Consider the following 22,816-nt stretch of genomic DNA (forward strand, 5'->3'; position numbering starts at 1 on the left):
GTAAAATATATACCAAATCTATGAGGAATCTATAAAAATTATATACACCTGTCAAGGATTATATTAACTAATTTTTATTCTATTTTAACTAAAATGTTCAATGTGAGTAAAAACACTCCAACATATAATAAAAAGGGAAATAATCTGTAGGTAGCCATCGTACGAATCGGTAATGTCGTTAAGTTAAATTTTACTACAAAAATTTTTTTCCATACAAAATTTTTTCTTAGTAAATTGTCCACATTTCGTAGTAAGATTTTTATATTGCCCATGTATTTTTATAATAGAATCAATGATGCATTAACCACTGTGTTGGAAATTTATTTAAGGAAAAATCCTTCCCACTTCGTAGTTAGTGAACTAAAAAACATTTACTGAATTTTTATAAGTTTTGCTTTAGCTAAGTTAATTTTCGTTGTGGTTACGAAAAATGAACTATATTACAGTAAATTTGTTGAACTATGTGGAAGTCAAAATGGTCCTTAAATTTACAACACACTTTTTTTTCTGTGCACCATAAAAATCACCTGTTTTGTAAATATGGGACTTTTTCTTTAGTTTCAAAATATATAATTAAAAATGTTACTCAATTAATAACAATATTTTAGAAATTTTTTTTTTGTACAAAAATTACGAAATATTTTTGTTTAACAAAAAAATGATTTTATGGTAATGTTATTTGTATACAAAACTGATTTCTTTATTTATTTTGTTTTTAGTTTACCCAAAAAATACGTTAAATTTTAATATAATTTATAGTGCCGATTTTTTCGACGATTTTTAAAATGCAAGTGCCGATTATGATGATTTTTTGACGAAAAAAGTAACGATTTTTCTTGAAATTTTATTGGTAGCCCTGCGTACACTTTTAGTGACACCTAAGATGTTAAGAGTTTAAAAGAGCTCTCGATTTTAATCATATTTTCAGTCTGGCCTGCCACGTACATTACTTGTAAAATTATTCGACATTTTTGATCGTTAGTGTGAGTCTTTGAAAGTTTTTCCTGCGTGAGTACAGATTTTGTGCGTGAGTTCCACCAAAAAATATCGTGAAATTTTTCCGTCGTGAGTGTGCGTGATCGTGAGTAAAAAAAATGGTCTACATCAGTCCATAATCGTATACAGTGAACACTCACGGTGTCCGACTTTCAAAGTGTTCAAGTTTGAGAGGTTTTTATTAAAATAATAGTACAATCTCTTTGAGACATTTTCTCCTATATTACCGTGTCGATAAAGATGATAGTATTGCAGTTTACTATTCTTAGATTCAATTTCAGCGCATAGCTTTGAGATTAAATACACCTTCTAGTTTATCTCCCATTAAAGCCATTTTAATGTTTTTTGTTCTTCGCTTTCATATCAGTCTTTAAAATAAAACGTAGATACCGACGCATGTGTGTATACATAGGCCAGGAGGAATCAACATTTCGGTTTATATTTCTTCAAATGGAGTTAGAATTACGGGAATTGTGGAATGCCATTATACCAGAGCAATGTGTACTCACATGTGTGTGTGTGTGTGTGGTAGTGATCAAAGCTTTGATCCCTGCAATGTGGTTGCTGTTGAAATTGCTGACTTATTCCCTAGTGCCAGTGGAGGAAACTGTGCCAAAGCTGTTTACGAAAAATGTTGGTCAAACTCCATTTGGCAAATATTGCGGCAACTGGGGGACAAGCCAACAAGCCCTATACCCAACATTGTGCCCACATTCCCAAGGCAATGATAGAGGGGATTGGAGGAGTGCTATTCGTTCACAGGCTTGACCACCATGGCAAACATATGACGCAAAAGTTTTAGGTCGCCAGAGGTCTGTTTATGTATGTGGATGAGATCCCTCTAGGTAAACTAAGAAATATACACGGAAACATTTATGCATTTGAATTTATTGCTCTAGTGGAGAGGTAAGTTTGAATGAAGGGCCTTAATATTGGCTAAAAGTATTTAGATATAAGAATATTCTGTTTCTGACAAGTATTATACCAAGTTGCAATTGTTGTCACAACAACATGTCTGTATAGGTAATCATAATAAATGAAACTTACACCTAAAAAAAAGTGAACCCACCATGGAAGAAAATGTAGGTTTATTTTAGAAAATTTTAACTAAACTGGTTTTCTAATTGCAACATGCTACAAATAACTTTATAATTTTTGCCAAATTGAAGAAAATTTATTCAAAATAATTAATTTTTGTTGGTTGTTAAGAAAATTTCATATGTTGAAAGAAAAAATTGGATTTACAAATTGTTAAAATGTCTTTAGCGCTATACGAAATTCGAGACAGGTACAAATTTAGTAAAATTTACTCATTTGAGCGACTTACGAACTCAATTTAAGCAAACTTCTGCCATTTTAGGAAAATTGAACTAATTTATTTTTTAGTAAAATTGTGCACTATATGTATATAACTTTTTTTCTTGTTTTTAGTTCAGATCGTTAAAGTTAGCAAAAAATTATTAAAATAAGGAACATTTGCTCATATTGCGCAAAATCTAACTAAAATCAACTAATCTTCGTAAACTAAAATATAGTTCAGTTGGCTTTAGCGCCCCTTTTTTTTGGTGTATATATTGAAGGTTGTGGAATGATTGCAATAGAAGACGATCTCCGGTTCACTGCTAAATTTTTATAATTTAAATGGATTCTTGTTAAATTTAAGTCAGTTTTAGCATTAATTTTAAAATTAGTTTAATTTATATAAAAAAAAACAGGTATATACGGCCGTAAGTTCGGTCACACTGAAAAAACAGTGAACCCACCCGGAAGAAAAATTTCGGTTAATTTTAGAAAATTTTTAATATTTTTAGAAATTTTTAACTAAACAGTACAACAAACGCTGGCATCACGCCGATGTCATAAAAATAAGTAAATATTTTTCGACAAATTCAAGAAAATTTATTAGACATAATTAAGTTTTTTCACTTGTTAAAAAAAATTTTGTAGTTTGAAGGAAAAAATTGGAGTTCAAAATTGCAAGAATGTCTTTAGTGACATACGAAGTTCATGATGAACGCATTTGTAGTAAAATTTACAAATTTAAAGAAATATTGAACTATTTTGTGGAAGACACGAATTTAGTTAATCTTTATCCTTCATTTGTGTATATTTTTTTCCTCGGTTTTAGTTCATTTAACTAACGTACACAAAAAATTATTAGAGTAGAAGAAACTTTCTCCAAACATAATAATTCCATGAACTAAACGACAGTTAAATTGGCTTTAGTGCAATAGAGGGTTCACTTTTTTTTGAGTGCAGGTCGAATCTTATGTACCCTCCACCATGGATTGCGTAGAAACTTCTACAAAAGATTGTCATCCACAATCGAATTACTCGGGATGTGGAAATACTTTCCGACGGCAAGGTATCATAAAACTACTTAACATCGTCTTCGGTTTATCTGAGGGCTATATATAACTACACTCAAAAAAAAGTGAACTCTCTATTTCACTAAAGCCATATTAACTTTATATTAGTTCATAGAATCATTATGTTTGGAAAAAGTTTATTTTAGTCAAATAATTTTTTGCGTATGTTAGTTAAATGAACTAAAAAACGGGAAAAAGTTATACACAAATAAAGCATAAAGATTTCCTAATTTCGTATTTCTTACAAAATAGTTCATTATTTCTTTAAATTTGTAAATTGTACCAAAAATGTGTCCATCATGAACTTCGTATGTCACTAAAGACATTCTTGCAATTTTGAACTCCAGGATTTCTCTTAAAACTACAAAATTTTCTTTAACTACTGAAAAAATTTAGTTATGTCTAATAAATTTTCTTGAATTTGTCGAAAAATATTTACTTATTTTTGCCATATCGGAGTGATGCCAGCGCTTGTAATACTGTTTAGTTAAAATTTTCTAAAAAAGTTCCAAATTTTCTAAAATTAATCGAAAGTTATCTTTCCTGGTGGGTTCACTGTTTTTTCAGTGTATAGACCGATATGGGCCTAGTTAGGCATGGTTGTTAACTTAATCGGATGAAATTTGCTCTTCAAGAGGCTCCAAAACCAAATCGGTTTATATGGGAGCTATATATGATTATTGGCCGATATGGACAAATTTTGGCATGGTTATTAGCGGCCATATACTAACACCACGTTGCAAATTTAAACCGGATCGGATGTATTTTGCTCTTCCAAAAGGCTACAGAGTTCAAATCTTGGATTTGGTTTATATGGGGGTTATATATAATTATGAACCGGTATGAACCAATTTTTGCATGGTTGTTAGGGACACCACGTACCAAATTTCAACCAGATTGGATGAAATTTTCTTCTCTAAGAGGCTCCGCAAGCCAAATCTGGGGATTGGTTTACATGGGGACTATATATAATTATGGACCGATGTGGACAAATTTTTGCATGGTTGTTAGACACCATATACTAACACCATGTACCAAATTTCAGCCGGATCGGATGAAATTAGCTTCTCTTTGAGGTTCCGCAAGCCAAATTTGGGGATCGGTTTATATGGGGGCTATATATAATTATGGACCGATGTGGACCAATTTTTGCATGGTTGTTAGAGACCACATACCAACACCATGTACCAAATTTCAACCGCATCGGATGAATTTTGCTCATCCAAGAGGTTCCGCAAGCCAAATCTGGGGATCGGTTTATATGGGGGCTATATATAATTATGAAGCCATAAAAACCAATTTTTGCATGGTTCTTAGAGACTGTATACTAACACCATGTACCAAATTTCAGCCTTGACGTATTTCTTTCAATTTTGCATTTAAAAAACCTGAACACCCCTCATTTTGAAGGTGTGTGTGTGTAGAATGTTGCTCCTATTTTGATTTTGGAATTCACTCTTCAGTTGTCAAAATGCCGTCCAAGCAAGAAGAGCAGCGTATCAAAATTTTGCTCGCGCATCGCGAAAATCCGAGCTACTCGCACGCAAAGCTGGCAAAATCGCTAAAAGTTGCCAAATCAACCGTTACAAATGTAATTAAAGTGTTTGGGGAACGTTTGTCGACAGCCAGGAAGTCTGGATCGGGGGGAAATCGAAAACCGGGAGCCGCTGAGACGACAAAGAGAGTTGCCGGTAGTTTCAAGCGAAACCCTAACCTCTCTCTCCGAGATGCCGCAAATAAGCTGGGTGTATCGTCTACAACCGTGCATCAAGCCAAAAAACGAGCCGGACTATCGACTTACAAGAAGGTAGTGACTCCAAATCGCGATGATAAACAAAATACGACGGCCAAAGCGCGATCCCGGAGGCTGTACACGACGATGCTGACGAAGTTTGACTGCGTGGCAATGGACGACGAAACCTACGCCAAAGCCGACTACAAGCAGCTTCCGGGACAGGAGTTTTATACGGCATAAGGAAGGGGAAAGGTAGCAGATATTTGCAAGCACATAAAACTGTCAAAGTTCGCAAAGAAATATCTGGTTTGGCAAGCTATCTGTACCTGTGGCTTGAAAAGCAGCATTTTCATAGCTTCCGGGACTGTCAACCAAGAAATTTACGTGAAAGAGTGTTTGAATAAACGTCTGCTGCCTTTCCTGAAGAAACACGGTTGTTCCGTACTATTTTGGCCGGATTTGGCATCTTGCCATTACGGTAAAAAGGCCATGGAGTGGTACGCCGCCAAACAACGTGCAGGTGGTTCCCAAGGACAAGAACCCTCCCAACACGCCAGAGCTCCGCCCAATTTAGAAATACTGGGCTATTGTCAAGCGGAACCTAAAGAAGACCAAAAAAACTGCTAAGGACGAGCAGCAGTTCAAGGCAAACTGGCTTTCTGCGGCGAAGAAGGCGGACAAGGTGGCTGTACAAAATCTGATGGCAGGTGTCAAGCGTGAGGCCCGACAATTCGGATTTGGAAAAGCGAAAGCCTAACTGAATATTTTTCCTGAATTTTATACTAATTGAACTTGAAAAAGAAATTTAATTTGATTTTTTAAATAAACGATTTCACCGATTTACACGCGTTTTCCCTTGACCAAATTGTGACCGTATCACCCTTTAAATATTGTAATAATTTGTGGTATCAATTTTAAGTTTTATTTTAATATTAATTTAATTATTGACTTTAATTTGTTTTATAATTAAAATATGAATTCTATTTTTGGGTTTAATGTTAATTTAAAGTATTTTTAAAATTTAAATTCTAATTTTGGTTTTAATGTTATTTTAATTTTATTTTAATGTTATATTAATTGCAATTTTAATTTGAATTCATTTTAAAAATAAAGTTTCAATTAATTTTTTTTTTAAATATCAAGTTTAATTTATATTTCAATTTAAATTTTATTTAAGTCACTTAAATTTCATTTAAATACTTTAGAAACCATATAAGCTTTCATCAAATTTGAAATTGATCATCTAACATATTGACAGACTTCCCATACATCCTCCATAAGGCCATACAAAGTCTGGCCTCCCAATATTCCCTAGCTTAAGTATAGAGATAAATATTTGCCCTGTTGATCACAAATACACACATACATATGTACACATTTGTATGCGTTTATAAATGGGATGTATGTATATTTAATGGAAACGGTGTTTGGAGTTAGCGTGGCCTTGAGAGCTTCGCACATAATGTGGAACACTCTGTTTTTTTGTTTTTCAAATGGGCACACAAAATTCTTTGGGATATGGACAATTGGATTCGATTCGAGTAAGTATTATTATTAGGATTGTGGTGGAAAGCAAAGCAACATTGTCTCTTCGATGCTGGAGACCGGTATTTTATGGTAGCAATCGATTTTTTGATTGGCGGTTTTGATTTTATGCCATGCAATAAATCAACAAGGGACTGACGGACGGATTGTTCAAAAATTACGTACTTTAGTACCGTTCTTTTTTTTGCGTCCGATAAGAGGATAATATTATGAAAACCTTGGGATTTCAATTAAATTCCAATACAGTGACTCATGAGGATGTACAAAATTGGCCTAAGTACTCAATTGATTACAATATGTTAGAATATTCTGAGTCACATACTGGATGATTGTGTTTTAAATGTTCTGAGTGAATGCATGAAGGCGAAGAAGTTGACTTTATTATTATACAGACATTGCATTATCATATATAGGGTGGCTGATATATATTGCAACCAAATTCAGGTTGCTATCATTTCGAAACTGCTCGTCTGATTTTGATCAAATAAAGTTAGTCGGTTTTGATAGAAATAAAGTTAGTCGTGATGGAATTCGAGGTTGATAGTGTGATCGGTTTGTATTTGGATCCAAAACTGCAAGTGGCTATCGTTAGAGCCATCCAGTATTTATACCCTGCGTCACACTGTGGAACAGGGTATTATAAGTTAGTGCATATGTTTGCAACACCCAGAAGGAGACGAGATAGACACATGGTGTCTTTGGCAAAAATGCTTAGGGTGGGCTCCTGAGTCGATATAGCCATGTCCGTCTGTCCGTGAACACATTTTTGTAATCAAAGTCTAGGTCGCAGTTTTAGTCCAATCGACTTCAAACTTGGCACAAGTATGTGTTTTGGCTCAGAATATAACCTTATTGATTTTGGAGGAAATCGGTTCAGATTTAGATATAGCTCCCATATATATCTTTCGCCCGATATGCACTTATATGGACCCAGAAGCCAGAATTTTACCCTGAGTTGCTTGAAATTTTGCACAAACATAACACTTGGTCGTATAGTCAAGTGTGCAAAATTTGATTGAAATCGGTTCAGATTTAGATATAGCTCCCATATATATCTTTCGCTCGATTTAGACTCATATGACCACAGTGGCCAATATTTAACTCCGATTTTATGGAAATTTTGCACAGGGAGTAGAATTAGCATTATAACTATGCGTGTCTAATTTGGTTGAAATCGGTTCAGATTTAGATATAGCTCCCATATATAACTTTCGCCCGATTTACACTCATATGACCACAGAGGCCAATGTTTTGCTCCGATTTAGTTGAAATTTTGCACAGGGAGTAGAATTAGCATTGTAGCTGTGCGTGCCAAATTTGGTTGAAATCGGTTCAGATTTAGATATAGCTCCCATATATAGCTTTCGTCCGATTTACACTCATATGACTACAGAGGCCAAATTTTAAATCCGATTTAGTTGAAATTTTGCACAGGGGGTAGAATTAGCATTGTAGCTATGCGTGCCAAATTTGGTTGAAATCGGTTCAGATTTAGATATAGCTCCCATATATATGTTTTTCTGATTTCGACAAAAATACCAACATTTTCCTTGTAAAATCGTCACTGCTTAGTCGAAAAGTTGTAAAACTGACTCTAATTTTCCTAAACTTACAAAACATATATATCGAGCGATAAATCATAATTAAACTTTTGCGAAGTTTCCTTAAAATTGCTTCAGATTTAAATATTTCCCATATTTTTTTACTAACATTGTGTTCCACCCTAGTGCATTAGCCGACTTAAATTTTGAGTCTATAGATTTTATAGAAGGCTATCAAATTCTGTCCAGATTGAGTGATATTTAAATGTTTGTATTTGGGACAAACCTTTATATATAGCCCCCAACACATTTGACGGATGTGATATGGTATCGAAAATTTAGATCTACAAAGTGGTGCAGGGTATAATATAGTCGGCCCCGCCCGACTTTAGACTTTACTTACTTGTTAAATATGAATAAATCTTTTGATTATCTAGAAGTGTTGTATCATATCTAAAAATCGAATAAAAAAGAGCTAACAACACCAGTAATGTTCCGAAAATTGAAAGTCAGATTTGATCGGAATTCACGTATCAGTGGTTGAAAATTTGCTCGTGGGCTGAACAACATATCACTAAAACAGTGGAACAGTGAAGTTCCAAAAACTAAAAAACTTACCGATGAACAAAAAAAGTAAGGCTGGAAAAAATCATGGAGTTCCTTTGCTTTCACGAATGTGGCCAGTTACCGATAGCAGATACGGCCCATGGTCGCTCTCCGCTCGTATTCATCGAAATGTAGGGTCAAACTAAATATCGAATATTTTTGGGAAAATGTCCTAAACTCAGTATTGAAGCTCTGGGCACACAAACATTTTGGCCTCAGACTAAAATAGATTCCTCGCTTCATTAATACACCGACAAAAAGTGAACTGTTTTATAGAAAGAATGAACTACGCATGAAAATTGAACTAAATTTTACTCCACACTTTTCAGATTTCCACAAATCGTTGTTAAAACCAATAAATTTTAATGCCCTCTTGTACTTTTTAACTACAGTTCACGAAATTACATCATTTCATAGAAGAAAAAATGAGCTAAAAGTAAAGAAGAAAATCATTGACGCCAAAACATGACCATTTTAACCATATACTGTATGGTTCATTCTTACTATTTTTGGGAATCGTACGAAAATTTTCATTTGTTTTAGTTCATATTGAACTTATGTGTACGGTCATTGAACTTTGTACTTAGGTTTAGTTCATAAAATTTTTGAGACATACTTAAAAAAAGCAAGATTTCATTAAGCTGTGGAAATTTCTATAAAAATAATAAAATTTAATAAGTAAGGAAAGTCTAAAGTCGGGCGGGGCCGACTATATTATACCCTGCACCACTTTGTAGATCTAAATTTTTCATACCATATCACATCCCTCAAATGTGTTGGCGGCTATATATAAAGGTTTGTCCCAAATACATATATTTAAATATCACTCGATCTAAACAGAATTTGATAGACTTCTACAAAATCTATAGACTCAAAATTTAAGTCGGCTAATGCACTAGGGTGGAACACAATGTTAGTAAAAAAATATGGGAAACGTTTAAATCTGAAGCAATTTTAAGGAAACTTCGCAAAAGTTTATTTATGATTTATCGCTCGATATATATGTATTAGAAGTTTAGGAAAATTAGAGTCATTGTTACAACTTTTCGACAAAGCAGTGGCAATTTTACAAGGAAAATGTTGGTATTTTGACCATTTTTGTCGAAATGCGAGCTACATCTAAATCTGAACCGATTTCAACCAAATTTGGCACGCATAGCAACAATGATAATTCTACTCCCTGTGCAAAATTTCAACTAAAACGGACCAAAAAAGTTGACCTCTGTGGTCATATGAGTGTAAATCGGGCGAAAGCTATATATGGGAGCTATATCTAAATCTGAACCGATTTCAACCAAATTTGGCACGCATAGCTACAATGCTAATTCTACTCCCTGTGCATAATTTCAACCAAATTGGGGTAAAATTCTGGCTTCTGGGACCGTATTAGTCCACATCGGCCGAAAGATATATATGGGAGCTATATCTAAATCTGAACCGATTTCAATAAAATTTGGCACACTTGACTATAGTACTAATTGTTCTTCTTGTGCAAAATTTTAAGCAAATTAGGGTAAAACTCTTGCTTCTGGGGCCATATAAGTCCATATCGGACGAAATATATATATGGGAGCTATATCTAAATCTGAACCGATTTCTTCCAAAATCAATAGGGATCTATTCTAAGCCAAAACACATACTTGTGCCAAATTTGAAGTCGATTGGACTAAAACTGCGACCCAGACTTTGATTACAAAAATGTGTTCACGGACAGACGGACAGCGCTATATCAACTCAAGAGCCCACCCTGAGCATATTTGACAAAGACACCATGTGCACAGATAAAAATAAGTTTGAGAACCAATAACTTTTGTTGGAAAACCAATAACAAAATTTGTTAATTTTCCTGCAACAAACTAATTTGTGCTTTTAATAACCATTATTACAAAAAAGTTGTTAGCAATCGTTACCATCAGAAGGCAACAAATAATTTGTGTTCTCAATAACATAATTTGTAAGTAATTTGTTGAGCTTCCAACAGTACAAAATATTTGTTGTTGAACGTTACGTTTAATCCTCAACAAATATTTTTGAATTTGAACAAAAAAATTTGTATGTGGTTTGTTGGAGTTTATCAATGACCTGTAACAAATTTATTGGTGTATTGACAAAAATTAAATTGAAATTGACAGAATTATTGCACCAAAATTGCAAAATTGCTGGAACAATTTTGGAGACATTTTGTTAAGTACATACAGAGAAGGAATATGACCAAAATGCTATTTTTGGACGGGGAACATGTAACATTTTTGTGTCGATTTTAAATTTGAGTAGTCCAGGGTCTAGCAAGCATTTTGACAACTTTTTGCCCAGTGATATATATTCTAGTTAATTAGAATTGTAATAACTCTAATCCCGATATTAATATGGTTTTATTAATTATCTCATACAACAAACACATTTAAGAAACTACCAAATTAAAAATATAAATTTTTCACAGATATTTATAAATGTTTTTCTGTATTCTCTGATTAATGAGCTCTTTGCTTGCTATCATACACGTGCATGTGCTCATACTCATTTTGTTCTAACGGTATTCTTCGCATACTTCTTTTAGCTTTCGTACATGTTCTCAGCGATGTGCGCGTAACCAGTGTTGTATTTTTGTTTTCATATCGATAGCAGTCAACTATTTTCGCAACAAAACAATTTGTTGAAAATTCTGAATATTTCTATTATTTCCTCTGTCAAGCATCTACAAACACATTTCAACAACAAATGCCTCATATTCAATAGACAAATTTGTTGAGCATCAGCAGATTTTACATACAAATAAAGTTGTTAATAATTATTTGCAGTTATTTTTTTGTGTGTGTCTATCTCGTCTCCTTCTGGGTGTTGCAAACATATGCACTAACTTATAATACCCTGTTCCATAGTGTGGAGCAGGGTATAATTTCAAGTAAATATTTTTTTTTCAATAAAAATAAGTTACATTTAGCGTTAGTTTAACTACGGAATTTTTGTGTAGCCACCAAAATCTTCGGATATAAATCCATGGGTCGTTTGCGCCTGGTACATTTTAGCCGGTAAGGTTTGCACTAAAATAAACCAAAGAGTCGATCATACCAAAACGACGCTTCGCTCGGAATGAATCAACATATCGCGTAGCCACTTCCGCTCGTCGTGTGATGGGACCTTCCGTGGTACAATGCTTATAATGCCCGCCTTGCATATCTTAGTTCATGTGTTCAATTCCAGTTTCGACGGAACACCAAAAAGTTTTTCAGCGGTAAATTATCCGCTCTCAGTAATGCTGGTGACATTACTGAGTGTTTCAGAGATTATCTAAGTGAATTTGAAAAAAATATCATCCACCCTATATAGTTTTTATACTCAACATCGAACAAATGTCGATAAGGTCATCAGCACGAAAGTTACGCATACAGCCAAGCAGATCTATTTATCGACCAGTGTGTAATGTACACACGAAACACATTTAAAGAAACTTCGTTCAAAGAAACCAGTTAATTTTAGTCCGTCTGTCTATAAGCCATTTTTAATTCTTTTTTTTTTTTTGTCTGAAGACAAGTCAATTGCGAAGATGGGATATTGCGGTCCATGATTAGATATACACGATCTCAAGATTTTACTTCTGAAATTTTCATTCGATATGCTTGAAATTTAAAAACTAGAAGTATTTTGACTTCGTCAGCATACAGTAGCACTTACCGCCAAGCAGATCTATTTATACGCTAGCGTGTTATGCACACAGAAAGCGCATTTAAATAAACTATCCTCAGAAAAAATTTTGAACGAAATTGTTTGTACCCGATTTATCAATTCACGAAAGTAAGTTGATTTTAGTTAAATTTGACCAATTGTGAGAAAATTTTCCTTATATTAATTATTTCTTGCTTGCAAAAGAAGTTCTACACAAATTTACTAAATTTGACAATATTTCACATTTTCATAAAATGATGATGAAGTTTAGTTAAATTGCGTTCGTAAGTCTCCAAAATGTTCCTTCATGATGGGTACACTTTCTTCTGGGCGTACGTTTTAATAAAACAAACAACTTCAGTCTGTCTGTCTGTACGTCTATTTTAATCTCTACACAGCTAAATATACCCAGCAAAAAAAGAACTTCCAAACGAGTAGTTTGGATCCCCATCTTGTGATCCATAAGTAGTGTAAACTTTGTATTGCTTTAGAAGTTGTGTCTTGGAAGTTCATTTGAATGAATAAATTAAATTAAATAAAAATAATAAAAAAATTTCACTAATTTCACTTTTTATTTTTATTATACTTTTTTTTTTAGTTATGTAATTTTTACAATTTTAAAAACTTTATGGGTCCGACCAAGGGTTGGGTATTTTGGCACCATAACAGATAAGATTCTAACTACTTCTCGAGATATTCTTTATTAGTATGAATGAAAAAACAAAATGACCACAGGTTCAAATCTCACCAGCGGTAATGGTTTTATCAAATATGTTTTTTTTTTCAAAAAATAATTTTTTATGGTTTACATCGTTTTTATTTTATTAATTTCGGCGTATATTTTTGTAGAAATATGTTTTTTCCATTTAAACTCAGTGAAAATTGAAAATTCTACTAATTTGCAAAACCTTTTCAAAAGGACTTCCATCAAAGTGACAAAGTCAATAGGCACGGGTTCAAATCTCCGTGGGGGTGAATTTTTCAAATTTATTTTCATTATATTTTTACTTTTTCATTTAAACCGCCAAATAGCATATTTTCTAAGACTGGTCCAAATGAACTTAATTTTCAGGAACATTGGACAGCAACTACGGTTTCAACAAGCCCAAAATGTAAAATCGGGAGATCGGTCTATATGACCGATATTCACCATTTTCGGCGCATCTCTTTTTTGTCCTAATATAATTCTATATTTCAAATTTCATGCATATTGGATAAAAACTACGCATTCTATAAGCCCAAGAAATAAGATCGCGAGATCGGTCTATATGGGGGCTATACCAAAACAGGGACCGATACTCGCCATTTTGATTTGATTTGATTTATTTATTTATTATTGTAAAACTAGTACAACAAGATTTGATATCTTATAAATTACAGTACTAGCTGGTATTTGGCAATACAAATGATTTGAAATTATTATTAGAATTATACTTAGTATTAATATAAATTTTAATATAATTTTAAGATTTTAAATAATTGAACATAACAATAAAAGGCGATGATCAACAGAACTATTGTAGGTGTTGGAATAGCTTCTTTTTAAATTGATTAGCATTACTTGAGCATTGTATGGTTCGAGGGAGGGAGTTCCAGAGACGCGTACTGAATATAAAGAATTGTTTCTCGGATGTTTGGCAGTTTATTCTAGGTTGAATAAGTATTCTTCCTCTATTTGACCTTGCAAATCTAATATATTCATATAGATACTGCGGCTCACGGGTGTATATGATTTTATGAAGTTGTAGTAAACATTTTCGTTGAAGTAGACTATTAAATGTTGTGTTGAAGATGAGAATCGAAAATTGCGAGATTCTGTCTCTGCGTTTTTTATTGTATACATAGCGTGCAATATTGTTGTATGCGACATTAAGTTTTGAAAGATCAGCAGAGGAACAATTTGCGTATATCTCACACCCATATAATAGTGTTGGAACCAAGTAGGTCTTGGCGAGTAGTAGGCGAATATTGCAAGGTGTTGACGTTTGTACTGCCCATAAATTTCTTAACATTCCATGTATTTTTCCAACAACTGAATTTATGTGATTCGTCCAAGTAAGTTTAGAGTTAAATACAAGTCCAAGATTCTTCGATGATTGAACACATTCAATTGGAGAACTGCATATTTTGAGACCATTTTGCATACTTTCGGTGAACTTTCCACTTTTTGTAATTATGACGCATTTAGTTTTTGTAGGATTCAAATGCAGATTGTTATCCATAGCCCATTGTGAAACCAGCTGAAGATTTATTTAATTCAGCTTTACATTGCGATATATCAGTAGAACTGTGATACAGTTGGACATCGTCCGCATACATGTGGACAGAGCATGAGCGGAGAACATCAGGTAAATCATTAATATATAAAATAAAGAGTAAAGGACCAAGAATAGATCCTTGTGGAACCCCTTTAGAGGTACTTAGTAGACCTGACATTTTATCTCCAACAGAGACTAATTGAGCGCGTTCAGACAAATATGAATAAATGAGTTTGCATGCAGTTTCTGAAAAATGGAAATAAACACGTAGTTTTGTGAGCAAGATGTTGTGATCAACTGTGTCGAATGCTTTACTGTGGTCTAAGAGGACCAAAAATGATACCATGTTTGAGTCTAACTTTTGTCGTATTTCTTCAACCACTCCCAAGAGTGCAGTGATGCAACTACGTTTCTTCCTGAATCCGGATTGTTGTTTACATAAAAGATTATTTTCGGTTAGATACGTATTCATTTGATTATTCATTAACTTCTCCATGATTTTTGAAAGAAATGGAAGAATTGCAATTGGTCGATAATCGTTACATTTCTTGGGAACTGGTATAATCTTGGCAATTTTCCAATCCTTTGGAAAAGTAGACTTTGTGAGTATTGCAACTTCCGCTTCCGTCACGCATCGAAAACTGAATCCATTTTCAATAGCCGCAAATGACATGTCGTTATATTTGCTTTTAGCCCGATGAATATAATTTCCATATGTAAAATATGCGTTCATTTCATTTAAGTCAACATCATTTAAAATCGCATGTTTGCGTTTCCCAATCCCAATATTTCGAATTTCTTTCCATTTTTGTTTTCCATCGATGGCAGTTTGAAATTTCCGTCGAAAGTGATCTCTCTTTTTGCTTTCGATTTCTTTTGAAACGCGTTTTCTATTAATTTTGTAGAGATCATACAGTTCATCTGATTTAAATCTCTTCCATCTTCTGTATGCTGTATCTCTCTCCTTGATGAGTTGCATTATATTATTGTCGAACCAAGCAGGCTGTTTACTGTTTATTAGTTTCGTTCTTAGCGGAACAAATTCTTCGAAAAGTGAGTTTATATTTTCCTGTAAAAAAGCCAGCTGGTCATCAACATGTTCATAATCATATAGAATATTCCAGTTTATTTCATCTATGCGATTTGCTAACGATTCCATATTAATTCTTTTAAAATCTCGGTATGTGAAGAGTGGCGAAGGCACGACGAAACTAGCTTCATAAGTAATAAAGAGCAGATCGTGTCTCGAAAAACAGGGCGCCGATATTTGGTCGTATAACAGAACTTTGTCTTTGAAAGTAGTGAAGATCAGATCAATGAGACTGCTGCGCGTAGGCGTGAAGTGAGTTGGTAATGACGTATTAATAGGCAATAGCCCTAACACTTGCATTGAATCTGAAATATAATTGTCTGTGAATATGTTGCAATTGAAATCACCGGCAATAATTATGTCTTCATACTTAAAAGAAATATCCTCAAGAACCTCTATCAGATCTGAACAATCGAGATTGCGATGAGGTCTATATATGCATCCCAAAAGAATTTGCTTATTGCGACCAATATTAAGCTCAACGAATAGATATTCAATGCGACTGCCATTGTCGGTTTTAGACAAAGTCTTGCATTTTATACCTTTTTTAATGTATATTGCTACACCACCTCCATGAGAGACTCGGTCAGCACGAAATAAATTATAGTTTGGGAGCGCTAAAATATTATCCGATACTGCAGGCTGAAACCACGTTTCAGACACACATATTACATCTACTCCGGAATCAGAAAAAATATGTCGGAATTCATCCATTTTATTATTAAGGCTTTGGGCATTTATATGTATCACTTTCAATCCACTTTTCTGTCTTGATAGTATTCTTACCATATTCAGTACGTTATCTGTGGAACTATACAATGTATGAAGGCTCATATATTATTTTAGAGTAAGTAATACCTTGTAACTTAATTATTAGTTGTATACATTTTTGAAGCATATTAAAACTTAAAAACATAATTGACTTATCTTTTTTTTAATATATTAGTGTTACTACAGAAAAGAATAAGTATACAGAAAGACGAATAAATATTGCAGAGTTCAGACTTCCACATTAATAGTAGCATCATTTTGACGAAAAAACCTTTTGAAATCATCGATATCTTCAATACGTATAGGTTGTCCAGATGTATTAGTTTTCACGTATACATGCCTCGAATAGTGTATGTCGATACAAGAATCTTTTGTTTTTTTAGATGCAGAGCTCGTCTGAAAATCTCATAATTATGAGCTGTGAGATTTTCATTAACATAAAACTGTTTATTTGAGTTTGTAAAACCTATATGACGTAACAATAGCTGTGTCTTATTAGCTTTCTTGAAATTTGCAATTGTTTTTAGAACGAAGTTTTTGTCGTAAGCAGATAGAAGACTTACGATAATAACGTTATCGTTATGTTGTCCATCAGTCATGTTTTTATTACGTTGGCGATATATTGCCTTAATGGGTGGTACGTTTATATTAAGACAACCACACAAATTCTCGAAGTACGAAAATACATTTTCATTCTTCGATGAAGGTATACCGTTGATACGTAAGTCACGTGCAACCATTGAATTATCATGTCTTCGCTGGCTACATTTTATTTGATCAATTTTCATTTCCAATGTTTCAATTTTGTTCGCCACTGTTTCAATTTTATCTACCCGCTCAGTCAATGATGATAGATCTTTACAATAGTCAGAGATTCTCTTATCAAGTTCATTTATTTTGTTTAAGAGACGATTTTCACTCTCTCGAATCTCACGAATTAACTCTTCAAAGCGTTTGTTTACAACCTCCATTATGTTATACGAATCGGTTTGCGAGAGGCGCGGAGTTTTGTTTATGTTCTCTGTATAAGAGAAGTCTTCGCGCTCGCGTTTTGATGCCTCTTTTTGTAAATGTTCCATTGTACGAGTAGTTGTTGCTTTTTCTTTTGATGTTATGTGGATTACACTTTACTTTGTTTAGTTGCTTGTTTGTTATTTTTATTTTTATGGGTTTAATAGTCCGAGTTTACAATATTTGACAATATCAGGCAATACCAGATTGCTTTCACAGTGTCACTGTAACGTTCGAAATTGTGTGGTGTTCTTAGTTTATTTGTAATTAATTATTTTTTACAGAGCTTTCAAAAACACGTCCGATAAGTACAACGCTTCGTTTCGTTTTCTAAAAGCCCAAGACCCCAAAACAGGAGGTCGGATTATGTGGGGACTATATAAAAACCTGGACCGGTATAGACCATTTTTAAACTTAACCTGGCTGCAAACAAAAGACGAGTTTGTGCAAAATTTCAGTATGATTGCTTCATTATTGAAGACTGTAGCGTGATTACAACAGACAGTCAGACAGACAGACAGCCAGCCAGACAGACATGGTTATACCGTCTTAAAATTATAGTCGGAAATCGATATTTCGATGTGTTACAAACGGAATGAAAACTTATTATACCCCCGTCACCATCCTATGGTGGTGGGTATAAATCCGATTTGGAACCACTGTGCATCGGTCCATGGTGTGATATAGCCCCATATAGACCGATCTCCTGATTTACGTTCTAGAGGTCAAGGAAACCGTAAAGGGTGATACGGTCAAAATTTGGTCAATATAAACTTGACGTATTTCTTTCAATTTTGCATTTAAAAAACCTGAACACCCCTCATTTTGAAGGTGTGTGTGTGTAGAATGTTGCTCCTATTTTGATTTTGGAATTCACTCTTCAGTTGTCAAAATGCCGTCCAAGCAAGAAGAGCAGCGTATCAAAATTTTGCTCGCGCATCGCGATAATCCGCGCTATTCGCACACAAAGCTGGCAAAATCGCTAAAAGTTGCCAAATCAACCGTTGCAAATCTAATTAAAGTGTTTGGGGAACGTTTGTCGACAGCCAAGAAGTCTGGATCGGGGGGAAATCGAAAACCGGAAGCCGCTGAGACGACATAAAGAGTTGCCGGTAGTTTCAAGCGAAACCCTAACCTCTCTCTCCGAGATGCCGCAAATAAGCTGGGTGTATCGTCTACAACCGTGCATCAAGCCAAAAAACGAGCCGGACTATCGACTTACAAGAAGGTAGTGACTCCAAATCGCGATGATAAACAAAATACGACGGCCAAAGCGCGATCCCGGAGGCTGTACACGACGATGCTGTCGAAGTTTGACTGCGTGGTAATGGACGACGAAACCTACGTCAAAGCCGACTACAAGCAGCTTCCGGGACAGGAGTTTTATACGGCAAAAGGAAGGGGAAAGGTAGCAGATATTTGCAAGCACATAAAACTGTCAAAGTTCGCAAAGAAATATCTGGTTTGGCAAGTCATCTGTATCTGTGGCTTGAAAAGCAGCATTTTCATAGCTTCCGGGACTGTCAACCAAGAAATTTACGTGAAAGAGTGTTTGAATAAACGTCTGCTGCCTTTCCTGAAGAAACACGGTTGTTCCGTACTATTTTGGCCGGATTTGGCATCTTGCCATTACGGTAAAAAGGCCATGGAGTGGTACGCCGGCAACAACGTGCAGGTGGTTCCCAAGGACAAAAACCCTCCCAACACGCCAGAGCTCCGCCCAATTGAGAAATACTGGGCTATTGTCAAGCGGAACCTAAAGAAGACCAAAAAATTGCTAAGGACGAGCAGCAGTTCAAGGCAAACTGGGTTTCTGCGGCGAAGAAGGTGGACAAGGTGGCTGTACAAAATCTGATGGCCGGTGTCAAGCGTGAGGCCCGACAATTCGGATTTGGAAAAGCGAAAGCCTAACTGAATATTTTTCCTGAATTTTATACTAATTGAACTTGAAAAAGAAATTTAATTTGATTTTTTAAATAAACCGATTTACACGCGTTTTCCCTTGACCAAATTTTGACCGTATCACCCTTTAGAGATAAGTTAGGTTAGGTATAGTGGCAGCCCGAGATTTCAGGCTCAATTAGACTATTCGGTCCATTGTGATACCACAGTGGTGAACTTCTCTCTTATCACTGAGTGCTGCCCGATTCTATCTTAAGCTCAATGATAAGGGACCTCCTTTTTTAAGCCGAGGCCAAACGGCGTTCCACATTGCAGTGAAACCACTTAGAGAAGCTTTGAAACACTCAGATATGTCGCCAGTATTACTGAGGTGGGATAATCCACCGCAGAAAAACTTTTTTGCTGTTCGGTCAAAGCAGGAATTGAATCCACGACCTTGTGTGTGCAAGGCGGTCTGCTAACCATTGCACCACGGTGGCTCCCTCAATACAGAGATATACCAAATTAGTTCTACCTCGGTCCATACGTTATGTTAGGTTCAGTATAGTGGCGGACCGTTATATTGAGCTCACTTAGAATACGCAGTCCATTGTAATACTACAAGTGGGGAACTTATGTGTACTGGCCGATTCTATGTTTAGCTCAATGACTATATCTCGGACCATGCTTTGTTATAGGGCCTATTTCGACCAGACTCCCCATTTAGGGATCTTCAAATTCAGCAGGCTATTACTCTGCGGGTCGCTCTGAACCTTTTTACCAATTTTGTTTGGACATTTTTTCAAATGAAATCTTGCCATGTAAGGAACAAATCTTCTATTTGCTAATTATGCATGTTCCCAACCATGAGCTTTTACAAATTTATGTTGAAAAATAATTGCATTACCTAGTACCTTTTTTGAAAAAATTAAAAAAACAAAGCAAAAAAATCATTTCCTCTGAAATTGAGATTAACTTCAGTTATCTGTAAAACTAAAAGAAAGGATTCACACAAACACGAACCTGATATTAGCCAATTTGGTTCGGTTTCTTTGTATTCTCTTACTTTTGGAATACAAAGTTTTACAAAGAATTCTGTAAGGGGGCCATAAAATTGGATGATATATGATTTTTGGGTACAACAAACCCAAGAGACTACTGGCAAGACCGAGATAAACGGTCACATTGAAATCTCTTTAAGGGGGAGGGCGGGGAGTAAGTAGATATCATACGAAGGGGAGGGGGAGCCAAGCGAAGGTGGACGACTAAGGACACAGGGTATCTGAGCCATCTACTTTGGGGACGAACACATAAAAATGTACTTTATGGGTCTTAAGTTACCCTATTTTAATTGCCAGCAATACAAAACAAAAATCTCGGACACTGGCACTATACTCCAGGGTAGTGGTGGTGGTGCTGCAATTAAATTTACAAAAATCAGCCATAACGCCGTCGAGTAACAAGTTGCATTGTGTGGTGGTGGCACAGCCTGTAAGGCTCATCAATTGAGGCTGCTTTAAGGAAGGTAAGACAACAGCAACAACAACAACAACACCATAATGAGTTGTAGAATTGAGTCTCTCAGTAAAAATGAAGTGCAGCAAATGGACAATACAAAGCAAAAAAAACAATAAAAAAACAAAAACGAAAAGCAACAGCCTCCATCATTTGCGATATGTAAATCTCAGGAGGTACAGTAGTGTAGCACCTATTTGTATGGTGGGATGACAGCAAAGTACGCGGGTGATAAAAACCATATAGCACACAGTGATGAGCGTGTGCGTATGAAAATAAAAATAAAATAAACAGCAAATTTACGTTTGCTGTCAAAAGTCCTCATTGGAGCGTATTTAATATTTTTTAGCGTTTCTTCTTAACATTTCATGTTGTGTCATCGTCATCTTCAGCATCATCATCATCACCATACGCATCAATATCAGTCCAGGGAGTGAGCTTAAAGAGCAGCACTAAGATGCCTACTTGAAAATGGTTATGGTACTCCAAGCCATACTATGTACCTCAAATTGTCAGTGGTTCCCAAATGTTGTTTGATTTGTTTTGCGTAGCGAAAATACAACTTTAAACAGATAAAACAAGTAAGGAAAGTCTAAAGTCGGACGGAATACTTTGTAGGTCCACATTTTCGATATCATCTTAAATCCTTCAAATATGTTGGGGCAATATATAAAGGTTTACGACCCCATATACAGTGCTGTTCTCACCGTGACCTTAATCTAGGTATATCTTCCATAATAATAATTTTATTGTTTAGCTTCCACTTACAAAATAGGCTTTAAATTCTTATTGGGTAAATGAATGGGCTGTTATAAAATATTGATATCTCCCGACACATAGAGAATCTTATGATTCGACCTGTTCACAACATTTGCAATTACCTAGCACTCTGTAATATTTTCTTTACTTTAATACATATGTTTTTAATATTTTCATTACCCACATCTCAACTTCGTCTCGAGTTATAAACAGAGGATGCACCATAGCTGTGCACTGAGGAAGAAAACCTAAGACCGCGCCAGACGAAGAACATATAATTAAATGAACTATGCATTAATTCACTCAAATATCATCTAAAGGAGTCAAAAATTAAATTCAAATGCACTCAAAAAAAAGTGAACTCTCTATTTCTCTAAGGCCAATGTAATTTTATTTTAGTTCATGGAATTATCATGTTTGCAGAAAGTTTCCTTTACTCTAATAATTTTTTGAGTACGTTATTTAAATCAAATACAAAACGGGAAATAATTATACCCAAATTTAGCAAAAAGCTTTACTAAATTCGTCCGTCGCAAAATACTTCATTATATCTTTAAATTTTTAAATTTTACCAAAAATGCGTCCATCATGAACTTCATTTTTGAGCTCCAATTTTTTCCTTCAAACTAAAAAGAGATATGTTTGTTTGGAATTTATTTCGGCATAAGCCGGCTATCAATGTAAAACCTTTTTTCGGAGGGTTCAAGTGTGGTTTTTGTTGGGTTTAATAAACTGCCTGAATTTATTCTGATAATTGGTTGATAGTTTTGCTGCAAGTAGAGGATGCTGATGAGGAATGTGGTAATTCCGAAACGTGCGTCCATCCAACCATCTTGCAGTCTATAGGGCTTTGCCCAAATAAATTTGACAAACATTCTTTTCCTCTGTTGGTTAAGCTACACTTGTAGTTTAGTCAATGTATGGTTTTAAGCTGCAATAAAAAACAACAACAATGCTTAAAGAACAAAACCAACAATAATGAAACAAAACGAATAAAAAATTAAAATTAAAATAAAAACAAGTGAAAAAATTAATTATGTCTAATAAATTTTCTTGAATTTGTCGAAAAATATTTA

General features: G+C 34.7%; 1 protein-coding gene across 1 annotated transcript; it reads right to left on the minus strand.

The window, feature by feature from the left end:
- Window positions 1-14,669: 14,669 nt before the first annotated feature.
- Window positions 14,670-16,517, minus strand: LOC142225047 (uncharacterized). The gene has a single exon (XM_075294822.1). The coding sequence runs from the start codon at window positions 16,515-16,517 to the stop codon at window positions 14,670-14,672; it is 1,848 nt and encodes a 615-aa protein (XP_075150937.1).
- Window positions 16,518-22,816: the final 6,299 nt, after the last annotated feature.

Source organism: Haematobia irritans, chromosome 2, assembly GCF_050003625.1.
Source record: "Haematobia irritans isolate KBUSLIRL chromosome 2, ASM5000362v1, whole genome shotgun sequence".
Taxonomy (NCBI): domain Eukaryota; kingdom Metazoa; phylum Arthropoda; class Insecta; order Diptera; family Muscidae; genus Haematobia; species Haematobia irritans.

Bases quoted from the DNA above. Each gene is read 5' to 3' on its own strand.
- LOC142225047 (XM_075294822.1), bottom strand. From the start codon at position 16,517: ATGGATGAATTCCGACATATTTTTTCTGATTCCGGAGTAGATGTAATA.